This window comes from Girardinichthys multiradiatus, chromosome 2, assembly GCF_021462225.1.
Source record: "Girardinichthys multiradiatus isolate DD_20200921_A chromosome 2, DD_fGirMul_XY1, whole genome shotgun sequence".
Lineage (NCBI taxonomy): Eukaryota > Metazoa > Chordata > Actinopteri > Cyprinodontiformes > Goodeidae > Girardinichthys > Girardinichthys multiradiatus.
In genome coordinates this window covers 13159415-13181469 of record NC_061795.1, presented here as the reverse complement: position 1 = coordinate 13181469, position 22055 = coordinate 13159415, and the positions used below count along the sequence as shown (strand labels likewise).

General features: G+C 40.7%; 1 protein-coding gene across 4 annotated transcripts in view; it reads left to right on the top strand.

The window, feature by feature from the left end:
• The window catches only part of tdrd12 (tudor domain containing 12), a 140802-nt gene that overhangs the window by 66098 nt on the left and 52649 nt on the right, over nt 1–22055 (top strand). For 3 of the 4 annotated variants that reach the window (XM_047383579.1, XM_047383569.1, XM_047383601.1), the window contains exons 17-21: nt 11985–12170; nt 12243–12396; nt 12502–12629; nt 13085–13276; nt 14167–14295. In XM_047383579.1, coding sequence (XP_047239535.1) covers nt 11985–12170; nt 12243–12396; nt 12502–12629; nt 13085–13276; nt 14167–14295 — 789 coding nt within the window. The remainder of the gene's footprint in view (nt 1–11984; nt 12171–12242; nt 12397–12501; nt 12630–13084; nt 13277–14166; nt 14296–22055) is intronic. The other variant, XM_047383589.1, reaches the window with a different exon arrangement.

Genomic DNA, 22055 nt, shown 5'->3' with positions numbered 1-22055 from the left:
TTAGTATAACAATGGCCACCAGCAGGCTCTAGATGGACAAATGTTATCAGTTTATTTTACTTAGTACTCCTACACATAGCCCATTCTAAAATGACCAAACTCTAACACTCAGTAGTTTAACCTCCCCAACAACCATACACCATTCCAAACCCTTTGTGAAGTGCCTTGAGATGACATACAGGGGTTGGACATTGAAACTGAAACATCATTTTAGTGTGGGAGGTTTCATGGCTAAATTGGACCAGCCTGGTAGCCAGTCTTCATTGATTGCACATTGCACCAGTAAGAGCAGAGTGTGAAGGTTCAATTAGCAGGGTAAGAGCACAGTTTTGCTCAAAATATTGAAATGCACACAACATTATGGGTGACATACCAGAGTTCAAAAGAGGACAAATTGTTGGTGCACGTCTTGCTGGCGCATCTTTGACCAAGACAGCAAGTCTTTGTGATGTATCAAGAGCCACGGTATCCAGGGTAATGTCAGCATACCACCAAGAAGGACGAACCACATCCAACAGGATTAACTGTGGACGCAAGAGGAAGCTGTCTGAAAGGGATGTTCGGGTGCTAACCCGGATTGTATCCAAAAAACATAAAACCACGGCTGCCCAAATCATGGCAGAATTAAATGTGCACCTCAACTCTCCTGTTTCCACCAGAACTGTCCGTCGGGATCTCCACAGGGTCAATATACAGAGCCGGACTGCTATAGCTAAACCTTTGGTCACTCATGCCAACGCCAAACGTCGGTTTCAATGGTGCAAGGAGCGCAAATCTTGGGCTGTGGACATTGTGAAACATGTATTGTTCTCTGATGAGTCCACCTTTACTGTTTTCCCCACATCCGGGAGAGTTACGGTGTAGAGAAGCCCCAAAGAAGCGTACCACCCAGACTGTTGCATGCCCAGAGTGAAGCATGGGGGTGGATCAGTGATGGTTTGGGCTGCCATTTCATGGCATTCCCTTGGCCCAATACTTGTGCTAGATGGGCGCGTCACTGCCAAGGACTACCGAACCATTCTTGAGGACCATGTGCATCTGTTGGGTATTATTTAGTCAACTCAGAGGTAAGAACGATACAGTCATAGTTACTTGCAGCAAGGGTAGCCCACTTTGCAGTGAAACTACCAAGTTTTTGACACCCTATCTCTTTATTTATATGCACAGTTCAACAGACAGTTCAGACAGGGTGTGTGTGTGTGAGAAAGAAAGGAGGCTGGTTCTAACGAAGATAACAATGATCTCACACACACAGGGAGGAAGGCATAGTGCAGGTGCCTTGCAACACAAAGTTTTTACATGAGTGATAACAAGTTTTTGCACCCATCCAACACTCCCTCCTTTTATCACAAGTAAAAACATTTAATATAAAAACGAATAAGAAAAATACTCTGTATGAGCAGAAACCCACGGACGGTAAACAGATTATATTTTGTGGGAAATACTCATATGGTCCCGCCGCCCTCGGCAACCATTAAAAGTTAAATGTTGATTAATACGTGAAATCATAAAAATAAAAGAATAATACTTGAAATTATAAAAATAAAAGAATAATACTTGAAATCATAAAAATAAAAGAATAATACTTAAAATCATAAAAATAAAAGAATAATACTTGAAATCATAAAAATAAAAGAATTACAAAATCTGCCCTGTTTATGTCATCATTGTACTTTTTCTCATTTCACTTAAGCAACAACTTCTTTCGATTTTCTGCTGTAAGGTCATTTTATGAAATACAATGTATGAGTACACTCAGGCTTTCGATGTGATTTATTTACAACATGTCATCATAATTGTCCCCTTCATTTTCATGCATTTCAACCTGGTTCAGTGTTGCATATGCCACCGTGATTGACTGAGTTACTATTCTTTGTACCATGCATTTGCAACATGGGATAATACAGGTCCTTCTCAAAATATAAGCATATTGTGATAGTTCATTATTTTCCATAATGTAATGATGAAAATTTAACATTCATATATTTTAGATTCATTGCACACTAACTAAAATATTTCAAGTCTTTTATTGTCTTAATACAGATGATTTTGGCATACAGCTCATGAAAATCCAAAATTCCTATCTCACAAAATTAGCATATTTCATCCGACCAATAAAAGAAAAGTGTTTTTAATACAAAAAACGTCAACCTTCAAATAATCATGTACAGTTATGCACTCAATACTTGGTCGGGAATCCTTTTGCAGAAATGACTGCTTCAATGCGGCGTGGCATGGAGGCAATCAGCCTGTGGCACTGCTGAGGTCTTATAGAGGCCCAGGATGCTTCAATAGCGGCCTTTAGCTCATCCAGGGTGTTGGGTCTTGAGTCTCTCAACGTTCTCTTCACAATATCCCACAGATTCTCTATGGGGTTCAGGTCAGGAGAGTTGGCAGGCCAATTGAGCACAGTGATACCATGGTCAGTAAACCATTTACCAGTGGTTTTGGCACTGTGAGCAGGTGCCAGGTCGTGCTGAAAAATGAAATCTTCATCTCCATAAAGCTTTTTAGCAGATGGAAGCATGAAGTGCTCCAAAATCTCCTGATAGCTAGCTGCATTGACCCTGCCCTTGATGAAACACAGTGGACCAACACCAGCAGCTGACACAGCACCCCAGACCATCACTGACTGTGGGTACTTGACACTGGACTTCTGGCATTTTGGCATATCCTTCTCCCCAGTCTTCCTCCAGACTCTGGCACCTTGATTTCCGAATGACATGCAGAATTTGCTTTCATCCGAAAAAAGTACTTTGGACCACTGAGCAACAGTCCAGTGCTGCTTCTCTGTAGCCCAGGTCAGGCGCTTCTGCCGCTGTTTCTGGTTCAAAAGTGGCTTGACCTGGGGAATGCGGCACCTGTAGCCATTTCCTGCACACGGCTGTGCACGGTGGCTCTGGATGTTTCTACTCCAGACTCAGTCCACTGCTTCCGCAGGTCCCCCAAGGCCTGGAATCGGTCCTTCTCCACAATCTTCCTCAGGGTCCGGTCACCTCTTCTCGTTGTGCAGCGTTTTCTGCCACACTTTTTCCTTCCCACAGACTTCCCACTGAGGTGCCTTGATACAGCACTCTGGGAACAGCCTATTCGTTCAGAAATGTCTTTCTGTGTCTTACCCTCTTGCTTGAGGGTGTCAATAGTGGCCTTCTGGACAGCAGTCAGGTCGGCAGTCTTACCCATGATTGGGGTTTTGAGTGATGAACCAGGCTGGGAGTTTTAAAGGCCTCAGGAATCTTTTGCAGGTGTTTAGAGTTAACTCGTTTATTCACATGATTAGGTTCATAGCTCGTTTAGAGACGCTTTTAATGATATGCTAATTTTGTGAGATAGGAATTTTGGGTTTTTATGAGCTGTATGCCAAAATCATCCGTATTAAGACAATAAAAGACCTGAAATATTTCAGTTAGTGTGCAATGAATCTAAAATATATGAATGTTAAATTTTCATCATTACATTATGGAAAATAATGAACTTTATCACAATATGCTAATATTTTGAGAAGGACCTGTACATATTGACAGGAGACACAGAAGGCCCATGCATGCTATTACTGCAACTAAGAGAACCTTAAACAGATTTATCCATCCCCCTGTGAGCAACCAATCTAACCAAGAAGAGTTAGGATCTGGGTGGTCATGTGCCATGACATTTTGCAGATTCTGTAGGTTGTTTAATGCTCCTGTTATCTTTGCAGAGTGTATATTATCTGTGATATATGTGCAACAGGTGTTATTCAATAGAACACAAACGCCCCCCATTGATGCTGTTAGAATATCCAAAGCCATGCGGTTCTGAATTATCATGGCTCGCATAGCGCTCATTTCTGTGTTTTGACCCTCTTCTACTATTATGGACTTATTTAGAAACAATCCAAATCGATAACTTAAAGTTTCCACGCGCAGCATTAATTTGCCCACACCTAACCAGGGTAAGAGAGATAATAATGTTTTATCATCTTTAGACCAAAGTTTAAATTCATCTGGGACATTTGTTCCCCAAATGGGGTCATGTAGTTTAACATCTATTTCCCTTTTTGATCTCCTATGTGGTATAACTATAGTCTGCTTACTAAGTACCACAGTGTGATCTGATGTGAAAACTGGGGCACATACACCATACCAACTGGGTGGAAGTACATAATAAGCATTATTACCACATAACCATGCCACCCCTTCTATCCAGTATGTGCCGTTTCCGGGATTATTCCTGTAAGTGTAGAAGTAGTTACATTTCGTAGTATTCCCTACAAAATGAGTATGATTCCCTGTAATATTTTGTCTTATGCAGTGTCGATGGTTTCCGGGGTCTGTTACATATGCTTTGAATGGTTCTGATTTCCCTGTAATGTTGAGAGGTTGCCATTGTTCTCTGTCGCAAGTGCAGTTTTCTGGGTCACAACTGTAATTTATTCTCTGGTTACTGAAAGATTGGTCTGGCATAAGAAAGAACTTTTTATTTGTATATCCTATCAGGCCCATTGATATGGCGCAACTTGTCTAGGTGAGGTTCATAGCTTTGACATATATGGTGGGGCCTTGGGAATGCACGGGCATTATAGAACACACATAACAATCAGTTTTATTTTGAGTTTTAGCTGTGTCATACACATAACGATACCAGTAATTTTGCAGAAATGGGTGTGTGTCATATCCTTCCGTCAGTGTTCTGAGATGGGTCCCGTCTGATGTCCATCTCTTCTGGTTCGGTATCACCTCCTGTGGATCCTGCTTTAGATAGAGAAAGAGTCCTGCTACCAGAATTAAGCTCAGGCTTATCAGTCCTGTCCACATGTTACAGAGAGCCATTTTATAATTGGGCGCAGATCAGCTGTTTTCTTCACCGGCTTGAGACGCTGGGCCATATGGGTCCTCCAACTCCTTTGAACCGTGACTTCCTCTGCTACCCCGTCGGTTGGTTTGGCTCCTGTAACGGCAAAACTGGCTTACAGTGGCTTTTATGGATCCAAGAAGGCCTCTCTGCTATTTTCAGAGCTGTGGGCGTTGTCAGGAGTACTTGAAACGGCCCTTTCCACCGAGGAGTGCTCCAATCCTTCTGGTGGAGTGTCTTAATCAGGACCAGGTCTCCAGGGCTCAGGTCGTTCTGTGGGATAGGAGCAGAGATTATCGGCAGACCACTGGACATTTGTTTTTCTTTTGTCTGCAACATTTTATTCATCCACTCAGCTAATGAAGTTTCCTGTTGTGCTTTCTCTATTTCATTCATGTCAGAGGGCAGAGAAAATGGTCTGCCATGTACTATTTCTTTGAGAATACAAATTCACATCAGCAACTTGGTGTCACGTGATCTCAGGCTCAGAACACAGTGGGTGGAGTTATACAATGATGTACAGTAGGTGGCAAATGGAGTAAGGCCAGTTTGATTTGGAGTTATTCTCATCCATAATTTAACCAGGGATAGGCATTCGGGCCATGGCCTCCCTGTTTCTTCCATTGTTTTCCTTAATCTTTAACTGAAACCCTAATGCATTAGAACTTAGTTCTATTAATTTATTTACAAAATGAGTTCCATTATCTGACCTTATAATCTGTGGGATACCATATGTGGGGAAGAAATGTGTCACTAGGTTCATCTATTGCAACTAGGCAATATTTCTTCCCCCGTGTTTGCAACAAATTATGCATGATCTGCAAAAATGCTTTGCATAGTCAGAAAAATTTATAGTGTAGCATTAATGCTTTACCAGATGTGACATATTCCCCCCTTGACACGTGGGTCTTCCCAATGTGTCACTGTAGCCGCTGTGTTGTATAAATGTTTTGGGAGGATTGGTTTATCTTCTATCTGATAGATGTCATCTTTTCTCTGTGCTCCTCTCTTTAGCCAGGCCTTTATTTCTGTCTTGGGTGCTGACTGTTGGGCGTCTTTCAGCACGTCTGTGTCTATAAATAGCAGATCTGACATTTTCTCTATAATAGCTTGAAATGAGTTAGTTCTGTCCCTGATGATGTTTTAAAACCTCTATTTTGCCAAATCTTAGCATGGTGATGTACTGATCCGAACATGTATTGGTTGTCTGTGTATATAGTAAGTATTTGTCCCTCATGTAATTCACATGCTCTTACGACAGCATATAATTCTGCTGTTTGGGCTGAGCATGTATTGGGTAGAGATTTAGCTTCTATTATCCTATCGATGGTTGTCACTACATAACCAACTCTATTCTTTCCATATTCATCTTTAGATGCTGAGCCATCTACAAACACCATTTGTGAGTTTGATAATGGTGTTTGGGAAATATCTTGTCTAGGTTTTGTGTCTTCTTCAACTTTTGCTTTATAAGAATGTGGTTTACCATCTTCTGCAGTAGATATTACAATACTTGGATTTAAAGGGCACATCTTTTTAGAGTTATGTTTGGCTGTGATAATAATAGCAATGTCAGTGTGATATGCCTTGCATGTAGCGTCAGGTGCTTCTCTTAATATTCCTGACTTCAACATATCTTATATTACTGACTTAATACCTTCTTCAGCTTCTGGCTTGAAGGGGTATTGGCAGACTGATAGCCTTTTTTCAGATATTAGTTTTAACCTTGTATGGTGGGAACCCCTTTATAAGTCCTACATCAGATGATGATTGGGACCACAGTTCAGGTGGGACTGCAGCTAGGGCAGGATGCATGTTGCTCTCTTTGCTCTCAGCTAAGCCCTGTATTTGTCCCTCTGCCTCATCTAAATGTGTCCTTGGATGGACTTTGACTGTCCATCCTAGAGTGAGCTTCCAGATTTCTGTATTAGGATCTACTTTTGACAGTGTCAGTGCTGTTCCTGCAGAGGTTTAAAGCTTCTGTTTTTCTAAATTCTTATTATTCTTTTTTATCATATTTTATAAAGTAAGTTCTTATTACATTTAAAAATGAGATCAATATTTTTGGTAGTTGCTATTATAAATAATGCTTGGTTTAGTTCTTATTAAAAATAAAAAATAAAAACTCACTCACTGATGAACACAAAAAATGAAGGGCATATTATATCTTATAATCTTAGTTTGTCTTACCCAGTTTTATAGATACAACATACAGTTTCAGTCAGCTTTGTATTTAGTTCAAGTAACTAAAGTTTGTTTCAATTAACTCAAGTTTTCTCTATTTCAGTCCAGTCCAGTAATTCTGTTAAGGTTCATTTCATCTTGTGTTAAGTTTGAGTCTAATTCAAACATTTTGAACCTGACTGGAAAAAGTCTAAACGTCTGTTAAAATCTTTTTGTTTTACCATAGAGAACTGACCTAATATTATTATGGTACTGTTAAGGACTCTAATTTTTACATAACATGAATCAGACATTTATTTCACAAAAACAGAAAGTCAAACACAGACATTTGGCCACATGAAAGTTTAAATACCTTGTTTGTAAAAGAATTATGAAAAATTGAAGACGGGTCTATGAACTTTCTTATGATTATCAATATTTTCAATACAGGTAGAACCTTTGCCATCTTTATATGATTTTTCGAAAAAGATTCTGGATACCTTATTAAGATATAAATTTGGCAAAGATCATTAGAATATCAGACCTTTATTAGTGCTTTTAAGGTCCCTCAAAGATGCATTACAATGAAATCAGTCATTCCCATTCACACACATTCACACACTACTTAATTATTTCTCTCTCAGAGTAATTTGCTTCGCAAAAATTTGAACATAATTTGACTTCTATTATTCTTAAAATGCACATTGTTTCCTCATAACCCCTTTTGTTTCCACCAGGTCTGTTTTGAACGCTTCAATTCTTTTTTTTTTTTTCACCAAGAATCAATAAGGTGGTCTTAGTGGGTCCACCTTAAAGGTATTGTCTGTTGGGTGTCATGTTATCATTGTCAGGTCAGTGAGGTTCATAAGTCAGTCAGAACCTTGGTCATTTGGTCTGTGCTCATAATGTTTCATAGATCCAGCCTATGATTAGTCAGCAAAACGTCCACCTATAGGAGAAAAACTGATTGTTAATGAATGAGCTGCATTTCCTAGGAACACTGTCTTCCTCCTGGATGAGCATCACCTGTTGAAAAACTTTCATCATTATTTGTTTCACATATTCACTCAGATCTTTATATTATACCAGTAGGTAAAGTTGTTAGTATCTCATGTAGACTGACATATACTGTTGCATTTGGAGAGGATCTCAGATTAAATAAACATAGTTAGAGCTTCAATCCAGGTTCATTTTGTGTCTGCAGACTTTAGCCAATTTTTCTTTTCTTTTTTTTTTTTATACATAAAGAGCAAGATTCAAAACATTTTCAAAAGGCAGATTGTGGCAGAATGTAGACAAAACTGCTTATTGATTGACAAAATAACATTCAAGCACACAATCACCATATTAAAAGGCTCTACTTCTAGAGAATCACTAAACTTCTGGGGTCCGGTTTTGGCCCGCGGACCTTGAGTTTGACACATGCAGGGTAGAGTTACAATTTCTTTTTCAGACCTTTCAGCAGAGACAGGCTTCTGCTGTTTGCAGAAGTTTTATCTTTGTTTTCAGGCAGCTGCATCTCTTTGTCAAGGTCGTTTCACAGAGCTGAAATTTAACTTCTCTCAAAGAGGAAAAATCAAGAATGCACACAATCTGAGCCAAATATGGAATTATTTCCCTGTAAAATGAATCTTTTGCATTTTATCATGATATTGTTGGTAGTATAACACCATTATAATTTGGGGCTACCTTGGTATTCTAACCTGGGATGGGTGGCGGTCCGCCCCCCTTTATTTGTTTTCAGTTAAGCTGAAAGTTTTTTTCTGTGCTTTTCTTAAGGCCTCAGTATTATGTCTATGTCAGTTAAAGGCTGCTCTTATTGTTTTGTTTTTTTTAATTCATCTTTTTGTTTTAATCTGTTTATCAACTGTCTGCACCCAGGGACTGAAAAGTCCCCTTTGAAATTATAATCTGGCAAGGTTTTTTATTGTCTCTTGAATCCTTTGAATGCATAATCTCCAGTTTAAGATCCGCGTGTAGTTTTAGGATTTCAGTGATAATTAAGTTACCTGAAAATCCGTATTTTTATGCCATCGTGTACATATTTCTGTTAAATCAGAGATTTTTCTCTGTCCCTTCCCCATTGTTCTTTGTTATTTTTCTCTTTTTAGTTTTCATTATTTCTAATTTTAGATCCCCTTGTAATTTTAAGACATCCTTTGTATCTAATTTGCCGAAAAACCCATGTTTTTTATTTTTTATTCCATCTATGACAGATCATACCTGCTCCTTTTACATAGTTCTCCATAAACTTTACCTCCCCTTCTAAGTCAATTAGTTTACTTTGTTTCTTCCCCATTATGTTTTATGTTAGTTTAATTGTAGTATAAATGTCCCAGATAAAAGGTCACTGGCATGAGACTTTAAGGAGAGGACATTAACACGGCCTTCTACTGCGACTAATTCGCAGCGGTGTTAATTTTCTGGAATGAAATCCGACCTGAATCTCCAAAGTCACCAGTACGTAGTTTTAATCTGGGCAAAAGAAAACACAGGACTAGCAGAATCCTGCTATGATTCTATTAAAATGCTTAGTCCTCCATACACACACAACACAGTCACACAGTTAGTTTCAGGTACCTTGTAATTTTTCTAAGTTAACTTGGTGTTATTTTATGAGCTCAATTTACTCCGTTCTTTTTACTTTTATAGCGCTTATTTTATTCCCTCGCAGGGGAATAACCCTTAGTCGTTTTATTTGGCCCCCTTCTTGGCGGGGCCCTACCTTAATTTGTCACTTCCTTTCATGGAATAAAACCATACCAATGCAGCGTCCTTACCGGCGACGCACTACCAACGACTTTTAAGTACTTTTCTTATTTTATTTATATAGCGCTTACTCTATTCCCTCGCAGGGGAATAATCCTCAGTCGTTTTCTTTAATCCCCTTCACGGCGGGATTGTACCAAATTTGTCACTATTCCTTTCACGGTGGAATAAAACCATCCGAATGCAGCGTCCTTACCGGCGACGCACTACCAACGACTGTTAAGTACTTTTCCTATGAACTGTATTTTAAAACTGTCTCACCTCGGAGTTGACTTCTTGGTGACTCTCAGGACCCTGTGAGAGTCACCCCGCGCCGAGGAAAGCGATAACCCACTGGCCAGGTGTGAATTCACACACACCGGGACTTTCAGCCACTCCGGCTAATGGAGGCTGTGCAGTGGTGCTTCACTCGACGTCAGGCTTACCCCACGGATCCCAGAGTCACTGTTAAAGCAAAGAGAAATAAGGTTATTGAATGACTCCGGTTACGAAGGACCAATAAATGTTGGGTATTATTTAGTCAACTCAGAGGTAAGAACGATACAGTCATAGTTACTTGCAGCAAGGGTAGCCCACTTTGCAGTGAAACTACCAAGTTTTTGACACCCTATCTTTTTATTTATATGCACAGTTCAACAGACAGTTCAGACAGGGTGTGTGTGTGTGAGAAAGAAAGGAGGCTGGTTCTCACAAAGATAACAATGATCTCACACACACAGGGAGGAAGGCATAGTGCAGGTGCCTTGCAACACAAAGTTTTTACATGAGTGATAAGTTTTTGCACCCATCCAACAGCATCCAATGGTTCAAACATTGTATCCTGAAGGCGGTGCTGTGTATCAGGATGACAATGCACCAATATACACAGCAAGACTGGTGAAAGATTGGTTTGATGAACATGAAAGTGAAGTTGAACATCTCCCATGGCCTGCACAGTCACCAGATCTAAATATTATTGAGCCACTTTGGGGTGTTTTGGAGGAGCGAGTCAGGAAACGTTTTCCTCCACCAGTATCACTTAGTGACTTGGCCACTATCCTGCAAGAAGAATGGCTTAAAATCCCTCTGACCACTGTGCGGGACGTGTATATGTCATTCCCAAGACGAATTAACGCTGTATTGGCCGCAAAAGGAGGCCTTACACCATACTAATAAATTATTGTGGTCTATAACCAGGTGTTTCAGTTTCATTGTCCAACCCCTGTAGTTGTGGTTTGGCAATGTTCCGTCATGTGTGTCCTGCTTCTGATGTCTTTTGGGCTCTTTCTGCCTTTTTATCCCCAAAGTGTGGCGCTGGGAAAATTTGAAAATGTACCTTGAAAACAGCTTGAATTGTGCTGTTGGAAAAGTGTACTAACCCTCTAGAATAATACTGGAGATGTATGGGAAGATAATATGGACAAAAACGTAATGGTCATAGTTCAATATTAGGGCTACAGAAACAATATTTTACAATATGTTCCGGATTACACTGTCTGCTGTTCACAGCACTACTGATCCACCTGTTTTGCTTTTGCCACTCCTCTCTAAATCTCTGTCTGGTCTTATGGTTAGAAAGCTGGGTAAATACATGTTAATGTCAGGGATATGATCCTGCAATCAGTTTTATGTGAGATTTGTTTTCCTCCAAGGTTTAGAGTAATTGCCATAATCTAATCATTTTTGTATCACATTAAGTATTACTTTTTATTTCATTCCTTTGATTTTAAACTTATGCCTTTATAACTTGCCTATAAATATAACTATGCCTTCAAATTGTCAGAAAGTTAGGAAATTCTGGAACATTTAAAAATGCCCCAAGTTTAAAAGTTATACCACTTGACCACAGTCAATTGTTTATTTAGCTAATTGTTGACAGGATATGACCCCAATAGTGAGATTGGTGTATGGATCACCTGTCCATTTTGTTACTATTTTATCTGAGGTGTGTTTGGCTTTTAATCTAAGCCAAGTACTAGATCTGTTGTAGTGACGTCCTTTTTTTGATATGGTAAGGTAGGCTTTATTGTAGAAGTTGAACTTATAAGACTGCCATGCAGTGAAAGATTTCTAGACAAAAATACAGAATTTTTAAATGCTTTTTGTCATCGCAATAAATACCATAAAATGTTATAACATTATGTCCATATTGCCCATTCCTACAGTAAAGCAGTTGCATTTTAGTTCCATTATGACAGATTATTATAAAATAAATCTCAGTGTAACTTCTGATTTATCTGCAGGTCTTGAATCGGAAAAACTACCACACTCTTTTTCCATCTGACCGCTACAGTTGGCCAGCTGTGGCGCGTGGATGCAATACTTTAATTATTTCCCAGAATGCTGACGAGCCACTTGGCTACCTTATCCCTCTCCTCACCCACATACTTTTGAATTCCATCCTCTTATCCCAGCTCTCTAGCTCAGGGGTGAGTAAATATTGTGTAAAACACAAAACCACTTATATTTGTTTATTTTTTCTAAAGATTGTTTGCATGCAGCCCATAGCAGTGCTGCTGTGTCCAGGCTGGGAGAAGGCTCAGGTGGTATACGACCTACTGGAGGACAGCAAGGTTTCTCGCAGCCTCCACCCAGTTATTGTCCTGGTGGGCACTGGGAAAGATGAAGTCAAGGCTGTAAAAATCCCCAAAAACTGTAAGCAAATCAGAATTTAGACCTGGTTATTCTATTTAGAAAGTTTCTGAATATATTTTACTTTAGTTAGATCTAAATTTAAATGTTTTATTTTCTTTACCAAAGGCCTGGTTTTAGTGACCACCCCTTTCACTTTCGTGCGTCTGCTGTCTTGTCACTGCTTTCTTTTCCTGCGGCTGCATCATCTGCTATTAGATGAGGCTGACCAGCTCTTCACTCTTGCACCTGATCAGGTAACGGCTCCGTTTTTTCTTATGAAATAGGACCTGCTACAGTGCATGTCATCAAACAGATGCAAATCAACATTTTTAGGAATGCATATGCTACTTACTCCATTCTGAAATCATTGTAAGGCTAAATAAATTAGAATTTTAGCTTCTGTCCCAAATGGCTTTTGATATAGAACAGCAGTTGCAGGCTGTTTTAGGCACAATCACTTATTTGTTTAGTAGCTAGAGTCACATGTGCATTACTGAACCATTTGCACATTGTGTGTGTATTTTGGGCTATCATCACCTTTGTTCTTTACACAACTAACCAGTCTTTCAGTTTGCAAAGCAATGGTTTGTTTTGTCAGCCATATGTAATGCACCAGAGAAACATTACATGGTGAACAGGGATTTGAAGTGTTGTAACTTTTTATGTTTTAAGTGTAGGCATATATATTGATGCTCTGCTCTTTTTTCAGATGGCAACCATCTTACAACATTTTCAGAAGGTGAGTGCCAGTGAAGAGAAGACATCCTGTCCTCGGCAGCTGGTTGCTGCAGCCAAAAAATGGACTAGTCCCATGGAAGATCTAATCTCTTGTCATATGCCAAACCCCTCAATTGTCATAACTGTCCCTGAGGAAGCTGCGCTCTATGGTAACATTCAGCAGGTTAGTTAAATTTAATATGGCCGGTGGTATTTATTTGTTGCTTGAAAGTTGATCAGTCTTTTTAGAAAAAAAATATTCAAGTGATGTCTGATCAGTGGAAGAGGAGGTTGACTGGTTTCTTGTTCCTAAAACAGCTAAAAGTTGTTACTAATTAAATATTGTTTTTTAAGACTTTGGGTAAAAAGTTGATGATTTTGATAGAAATAGTTTTGTCCTTCAATATACACCCACCAGCCACTTTATTAGGTACACCTTGCTATTACCGGGTTGGAGCCCCTTTTGCCTTCAGAACTGCCTTAATCCTTCGTGGCGTAGATTCAACAAGGTACTGGAAACATTCCAGCTCGAACCAGTCTGGCCATTCTCCTCTGACCTCTGGCATCAACAAGGCATTTGTGCCCACAGAACTGCTGCTCACTGGATATTTTCTCTTTTTCGGACCATTCTCTGTAAACCCTAGAGATGGTAGTGTGTGAAAATCCCAGTAGATCAGCAGTTTCTGAAATACTCAGACCAGCCCGTCTGGCACCAACAACCATGCTACGTTCAAAGTCACCTGAATCACCTCTCTTCCCCATTTTGATACTCGGTTTGAACTGCAGTAGATCGTCTTGACTATGTCTACATGCCTAAATACATTGAATTGCCGCCATGTGATTGGCTGATTAGAAATTTGTGTTAACGAGCAATTGGACAGGTGTACCTAATAAAATGGCCAGTGAGTGTAAACTGCAACCAAAATATGAGAAACTGCTGAGGGTCAGCAAAAATCCATTGAACTCATGGAACCACACTTGTGTTTCAAGAGTGAAAATGAAAAATTTACAATTTCAAATGAAATATATAGTATAAATATGTGCACTAAAATATCCATTTTTGTTTTTGTAAAGGTTATCCTAATGACCTTTGAGAGCAACAAGATATCAGTACTGCTGGGAGCGTTGGATTTCAGTCCTGATGTTGGCCAGAAGACACTGATTGTTGCGAACTCTGTTCAGGAGGTTGAAGATGTGTTTAAGGTGAAAATAGTATTATCTTTTCATCCAACTATTTTGCTTTGCACCATATTAACTTTTGTATATAGCTGTCAGTCATTAATGGAAGGGGGGCGGCATGTAACACGTTGATTATTTTGCCTGCGGCATTCACATTAGATTGAATATGTAATGCCTGTTTGTCATTCACAGTTCTAGCATTGCATGGCTACACTCCACTCAACCTCACTCTGCTTAGCACAAAACCTTTTGTGTTTCCAGTAACTGACTTACTGTTGGAGGTGTGGCTTGAACCCCCACTTCCAGCCATCAGCGACTTGTGCTGTGCTTCATAACCATACGACCACAGTTATGAAACACTTTTTCTGAGACACCAGCAGCTGCTGCTGATTATTACCTGATGCACTGAAAAGCCTGCACCTCATCATTGCACCAGGGGTTATCGTGAAAATTCCATGGCTTGCCTGTAGTGTAGCGTGTTTGTAAAACTTGGTTGTTTTTCTGCTCGAGGATTCATGTGCCTGACCATGAAATATGGCCAATCGGTGAACAGCAGTTCATGTCAAATTTCAGTGCTGCTCAGCCCAACTGGATCTGCTGCCAACCAGGTGCCAGAAAAGCTAGTAATAGAAAGGGTCATAAAACGGGCTGAGTGGAGTGGAGCAGGCCAAAATAGAGCCTATGGAAAAGGATAAGATTTTTAAAGAAGTTATTTGTACATTATGGTGGAAAATAAATATGTGGTCAGTAACAAAAGTTCAACTCAATACTTTGTAGCATAACCTTTGTTGGTAATGACAGAGGTCAAACGTTTCCTGTAAGTTTTCATCAGGTTTGCACACACTGTAGCTGGTATTTTGGCCCATTCCTCCATGCAGATCTCCTCTACAGCAGTGATGTTTTGGGGCTTGTTGCTGGGCAACACAGACTTTCAACTCCCTCCATTTTTCTTTCTTTCAATGGAGTTGATGTCTGGAGACTAGCTAGGCCATACCAGGACCTTTTAAATTATTTTACGGAGCCGCTCCTTCATTGCCCGAGTGGTGCGTTTGGGATCATTGCCATGCTGGAAGACCCAGCCATGTTCCATCTTCAATGCTCTTACGGATGGAAGGAGGTTTTTGCTTAAAATCTGATACATGGCCCTGTTTATTCTTCTTTTAATACGGATCAGTCGTTCTGTCCCCTTTGCAGAAAAACAGCCCCAAAACATGATGTTTCCACCCCCATGCTTCACAGTAGGAATGGTGTTCTTGCAAGTAAATATACAACTCAGGTTCTTCCTCCAAACACGATGAGTTCAGGCTGTGCAAAAAAGTTCTATTTTGGTTTCATCTGACCATATGATATTCTCCCAATCCTTTTCTGGATCATCCATATGCTCTCTGGCAAACTTCAGACAGGCCTGGACATGTACTGGCTTATGCAGGGGGACATGCCTGGCATTGCAAGTATTGAGTCCCTCTCGGCGTAGTGTATTACTGATGGTAGCCTTTGTTACTTTGGTCCCAGCTCTCTGCAGGTCATTCACCAGGTCCGTCCGTGTGGTTTTGGGATTTTTGCTCACCGTTCTCATGAACATTGTGCCCCCATGGGATGAGATCTTGCTTGGGGGGCCAGATCAAGGGAGATTATCAATGGTCTTGTATGTCTTTAATTTTCTTACAAATGCTCCCACAGTTTATTTATCCATCCGAACCTGCTCGCTTATTGTAGATTCCCTCTTCCCGGCCTGGTCGAGGTCTACAATTTTCTTCCAGGTGTCCTTCGACAGCTCTTTGTATGAGGAACCAAAAATGAAAAATAAATATGTAAATAAATAAATACACATATAAATGTATTTATTTATCTATTTGTTCATTTATTTTCTCCTTTTTGTGCATTTATACATTTATGTATTTATACTAACTGGAACTAAAATATGTCGTACTCGTACTCGTCGTCTTCTGCTTTATCCGGGACCGGGTCGCTGGGGCAGCAGACTCAGCAGAGACACCCAGACGTCCCTCTCCTCAGACACCTCCTCCAGCTCCTCCGGGGGGAGCCCAAGGCGTTCCCAGGCCAGAAGCTCATTTCAGCCGCTTGTATCCGGGATCTCGTTCTTTCGGTCATGACCCAAAGTTCATGGCCATAGGTAGACTGATCGGTAAACCGAGAGCTTCGCTTTTCGGCTCAGCTCTCTCTTCACCACAACAGACCGGCACAGCGCCCCCATTACTGTGGCAGCCGCACCGATCCGTCTGTCGATCTCCCACTCCATTCTTCCCTCACTCGTGAACAAGACCCCGCATGTCTCCCCCTCTATGTCTCAAGGTATGGTCTTGAATGATTGCAATGTTAGAGGGGCCTGCATTACATGACCTTTGTCGAATTACCTCTAATTCTGCAGTAAACGGTGTGTGTGGCTGAATACTGGGTGGCTCTGGGGTTTCTTGCAACACTACAGTAGGAGGGACAGCTCTAGGATTTGGAACTTGATTACCTGTCGCTTGAGGCACTACTCTAGGTGCTTCTCTTTGCTCTGCTGCGACATGCTGCTGGACTGGTGACTAGTTTGAACTGTTTTGTCTGGTAACATTTGCAGCCAGGGGATTGGACATGTGTGCAGCAACCAGAGCCTGCTTCAAACATAAAGCGCACCCAGCGCACATGAACTACGATGCTAATTACATCACCACACAAGGTGCTAGAAAGACCGGTTATGCCTTGTTAAAAAAAGTGTGTAGTTCATGATATTGAATTTGGCGGGGTGGGGGTTGCTACAAAAAGAAAGGTGTTTTGTTACGGTTTTGTTCAGAGTCAGCCATGTCTGGGGGACCTTTAAATGTCATTGCCTGTCAAACGTTGCTGTAAAACTATATATATTTGTGCAAAACTCATTTGGGAATTGTGAACATTAAAGGCTCCTCTTGCGAGGGATTTAAGAAAAAAAAAACCTACCGGCATTTAACCCAGTTTTTTTTTTCCTTTTTATCCTGGTACCGGTATGCTAAGGTGTAAGGGGTTAAAGGTTCCTCAGACCCGGCTGACTGGGTAAACAAAACTTTACAAAAGTACCTTTCCCCACTTGTCTCATATCAAAACAAACTAGAGACACTCACCTTTCTAACAAGGAAAAAGTTGTCTTTTTAGCATCTTCTCTCATGATATAATTTCTGTGCATACCTTATGCATGCTGGGTGCATTATAGTGTAGAAATTATAGTTTGCTGGCTGCTAGTGTGCACTCTGCTCCATTAGCTTCCAGTACTGTGTTATTTCTGGATAATTGTCACTCATAATAGCACAGAAGAGGATAATTACAAGTTTATACGTTTTGGATGAAATTTAGTGGATAAGTGTCATGAAAATGAAATGTTCTTCAGACAGCTGTGTCGGGTAGAATGAGGATGATGATGATTAGCTTTGGAGAGGAGGGGGCCATTTCATGAAGTAGTTATTGTGTGAATGCCTTCAGCATTCACACAATAACTACTTGAGATCCTGTTTCTCTTTATTCTTTATTATTCTGGTTGCTTCCGTACACTTTTTGATTCGCTACTCCTGCATACTTTGTGCTATTTCTGCCGTTCAACTTCTGCAATATTCTGCTTATTTAGGACATTCGGCTACGATTTTTGGTATTTATACTCTTTATACTTTTTAAAATATTCAGCTTTTTATGGATTTGTTGCTCCCATTGAAATAAATGGAAAATGGCAAAACATTCCGCTAAAACTTCACTGTTTTTGCCATTTATCTACTTCTGCATACTTTCAGCTAGAAATGCCATTCAACTTTTAAAACCCTCTGCTATTATTGTATCATTCAACTTTTTGATATCTTTTACAGTTTTTCTACAATTTGGATTCAAACTTTATTATAATCTTTTCAGATTTTCAGTTTTATAATGTAATCTAATGACGGAATGTTCATGTCGCTAGAGTGTACACTCCAGGTTTTTGAACAACCTGAAAAAGAACGAACAAACTCTCTTCACTCACTCAATTTTCACTCTACCTATACAAATTATACATCAAAACGTAGGATGCTCTTTCGCGATTAAGACAATGTCACCCTCTTTGATGTGGGACAAACAGTTTCCGGCAACACGCCCCAAAGCAACGCGAAGTCAACACACCCTGTATAGGAAATCTATAGGAATTTCAGAAAAAATCTGAGCAAAAAATCCTTAAACTCACATGTTTTCGAATCGCCGCCTCTCGTAAACCGTTCGAGGTAGAGACATGAGCCTTGTGCAGATTTATCTTCAGACTTTGCTGGCGCTGACAGTGAAAGAATTGTTTTCATACCTTTTATCGTTTTGTCATAAAAAAGGTTTGTTTAGGAGTACCAAATCTGTCCTTTCCAAAATCGCTTAAAATTTCAAAATTATCCACTTTTCTACACTGTCACATCTCCTACACGGATTTATGTAGACACACGAAAATCTCCAGGACTGTTCACCGATCCCTGCTGATACCTGCGGTCCAAGAATTGTTTGGATACCTTTTATTGTTTTCTCGTGAAGTAGGTTTGTTTGAGAGTGAAAAATTCACCTTCACTCGGGTTACAAATGGTCAAAATGATCCACTTTTTCACAGGGTCACACCTCCCATACAGAGTTTTGTAGAAACCTGAGAAGCTCCATGATTGTTCAACAAGGCCTGCTGATTCATACGGTGCATGAATCAAATCGATAGCCCTTATAGTTTCCGAGTTATTAGATGTTGTTCGAGAGCATTTTTGTGTTTTTCTCAATTTTTCCCTTTCTTTTGACCTAGTGTTGTGCCTTTAATATTATAATTTCACAAAAAAAGTGTTAATATTCTCGTTCCCCTTTCCGTTCTGAGAAATACGGTCCAAGAATGACGTCGATGGCCCTTACGGTTTCCGAGTTATGGGCGGTAGTTCTGGAACATGCGCCTCCATGTTAAAAGCCCAGGCCAGGGGGAGACAATAGTGAGGTGCTGCATTAGAAATGCTGCAGGTGTTAAGTTACACTGACACTCTTTGCTGATTGGCTGATTCACTCCTCACTGTTCTATTTATAGCTCTGTGTATCTTGCACTGTATATGTCTGTATGTGACTCTACCTTTCTTCTCTCCCTGTCTCCAACTCGGACACACACAAGAGCCCTGACACACAAACACACACACACACACTCACAAATATCCCTGTTTTACTGTCTTTGTGAGGAGTTTGCATTGACTTCCATTCATTTTCATTCATTTCTAAGGCCTAAACCTGACCCGACCCCTAACCCTTTGACCATCTTAGGAGGCAACTACATGGCGGCCATTTTGTGTTGAGTACTTAAATTGATGTACTGCTGTTCCAACAGCTAGACAACAGTGATTCAATTTAAAAGGCAATTTCATAGAATTTTGCATATAGGCTGTTAGCGCATCAGAACCTGGAACAAGTCTCTATCAAAACCAGACACAAACTCTGTGAGAACCAAGTGGAAATCTCCATCAGAACCAGTTAGGAACATTCCATCAGAACCAGGTCCAAAATCTGTCAGAACCAGGAAGAACCTCTATCAGAACCTCGTCCAATATCCATCAGAACCTGGAACAAATCTCCATCAGAACCAGACCCAAACTCTACCAGAACCTTGTTTAAAATCCATCAGAATCAGATGGAAAAACTATCAGAACCAGGAAAAAACGTCCATTAGAACCAGAAATAAATATCAGAACCTGGTATAAATCTTCATCAAAACCATGTACAAACCTCCATCTGTACCAGGTCCAAAGTCTATCAGAACCAGGTCAAACCTATCAGAACCAGGAAGAAAACTCCACCACAGCCAGAATCTGGAGTTCCCTTCTATCAGAACCAGGTCCAACATTCATCAGAACCAGACTCAAGCTCCATCAGAACCAGGAGGTATTCTTCATCAGAACCAGTTGGGAACCCTCCATCAGAACCAGACCCAAACTCCATCAGAACCAGGAGGAATTCTCCATCAGGACAGGTTAGGAACCCACTATCAGAACCAGGTCCAAACTCAATCAGAACCAGAAAGAAACCTCTATCAGAACCAGTTACAAGATCCATAAGAACCTGGAACAAATATCCATTAGAACCGGACCCAAACTCCATCAAAACCAGGAGGAAATCTCCATCAGAACCAGTTAGGGACCCTCCACCAGAACCTAGACCAAACTCAATCAGAACCTGGCAAAAAGCTCCATCAGTAAAAAAAAACCTCCATCAGAACCAGGTACAAACTGTATCAGAGCCACGGAGAAACATCCATCAGACCCAAGTACAGATCTCCATCAGAACATGATCCAAACTCCATCAGAACCAAGAGGAATTCTTCATCAGAACCAGTTAAGAACGCTCCATCAGAACCAGGTCCAAACTCCATCAGAACCAAGAGGAATTCCCCATCAGGACTAGTTAAGAACCCCTTATCAGAACCAGTTCAAAACTCCAACAAAACCAGAAGGAAACCTCCATCAGAACCAGGTCCAACATCCATCCGAACCTGGAACAAATCTCCATTGGAACCAGACCCAAATTCCATCAGAACCAGGAGGAATTCTTCATCATGACCAGTTAGTCACCCACTATCAGAACCAGGTCCAAACTCAATCAGAACCAGAAAACCTCTATCAGAACCAGTTCCAAAATCCATCAGAACCTGGAGAAAAGCTCCATCAGAACCAGTTAGGGACCCTCCACCAGAACCAGGAAAAAATGTCCATCAGAACCAGGTACAAACCAGTATCAAAACTAGGTACAAACCTGCATCCAGATTAAGTTCTATCACAGCCAGGGAGAAATATCCATCAGAAGCAGATCCAAATTCCATCAGAAACAGGAATAAACCTCTATAAGAACCAGGTCCAAACTCCATCAGAACCTGGTACAAATCTTCATCAGAACCATGTACAAACCTCCATCTGAACCAGATCCAAAGTCTATCAGAACCATGTCAAACCTATCAGAAACAGGAAGAAACATCCATCAGAACCTTGTAGAAATCTTCATCAGAACCAGGAAGAAATCTTAATCAAAACCAGGTCCCAACTCCACCAGAACCTGGCAAAAATCTCCATAAGAACCTTGAACAAATCTACACCAGAACCATGTACAAGCAACCATCAGAAACAAGTCCAAACTATCAGAATCAGGTACAAATATTCACCAGATCCAGGAGCAACCCTCTATCAAAATCAGGAACCAGCTCCTATCAGAACCAGTTCCAATCTCTATCAGAACCAGAATGAAACCACCTGAAGAGACCTGGGACCACAGTCTCAGAAAAGACCATAACATACTAGTAACATACTACACTGCCATGGATTAAAATCTTGCAGCTCACGCAAGGTTACCCTGCTCAAACCAGCGCATGTCGAGGCCCATCAGAAGTTTGCCAATGACAATCTGGAGGATCCAGAATAGTAATTGGAGAAGGTCATGTGGTCTGACGAGCCAAAAATAAAGCTTTTTGGTCTAAACTCCACTCGCCGTGTTTGATGGAAGAAGGATGATTACCACCCCAAAAACAAAATCCCTACCGTGAAGCATGGAAGTGGAGACATCATTCTTTGGGGATGCTTTTCTGCAAAGGGGACAGGATGACTGCACCGTATTGAGGGGAAGATGGATGGGGCCATGTATCAGGAGATCTTAGCCAACAACCTCATTCCCTCAGTAAGGGCATTGAAGATGGGTCATGGCTGGGTCTTCCAGCATGACAACGACCAGAAGCACACTGCTAGGGCAACTCAGGAGTGGCTCCGTTAGAAGCATCTCGAGGTCCTGGAGTGGCTCCAGACCTAAAC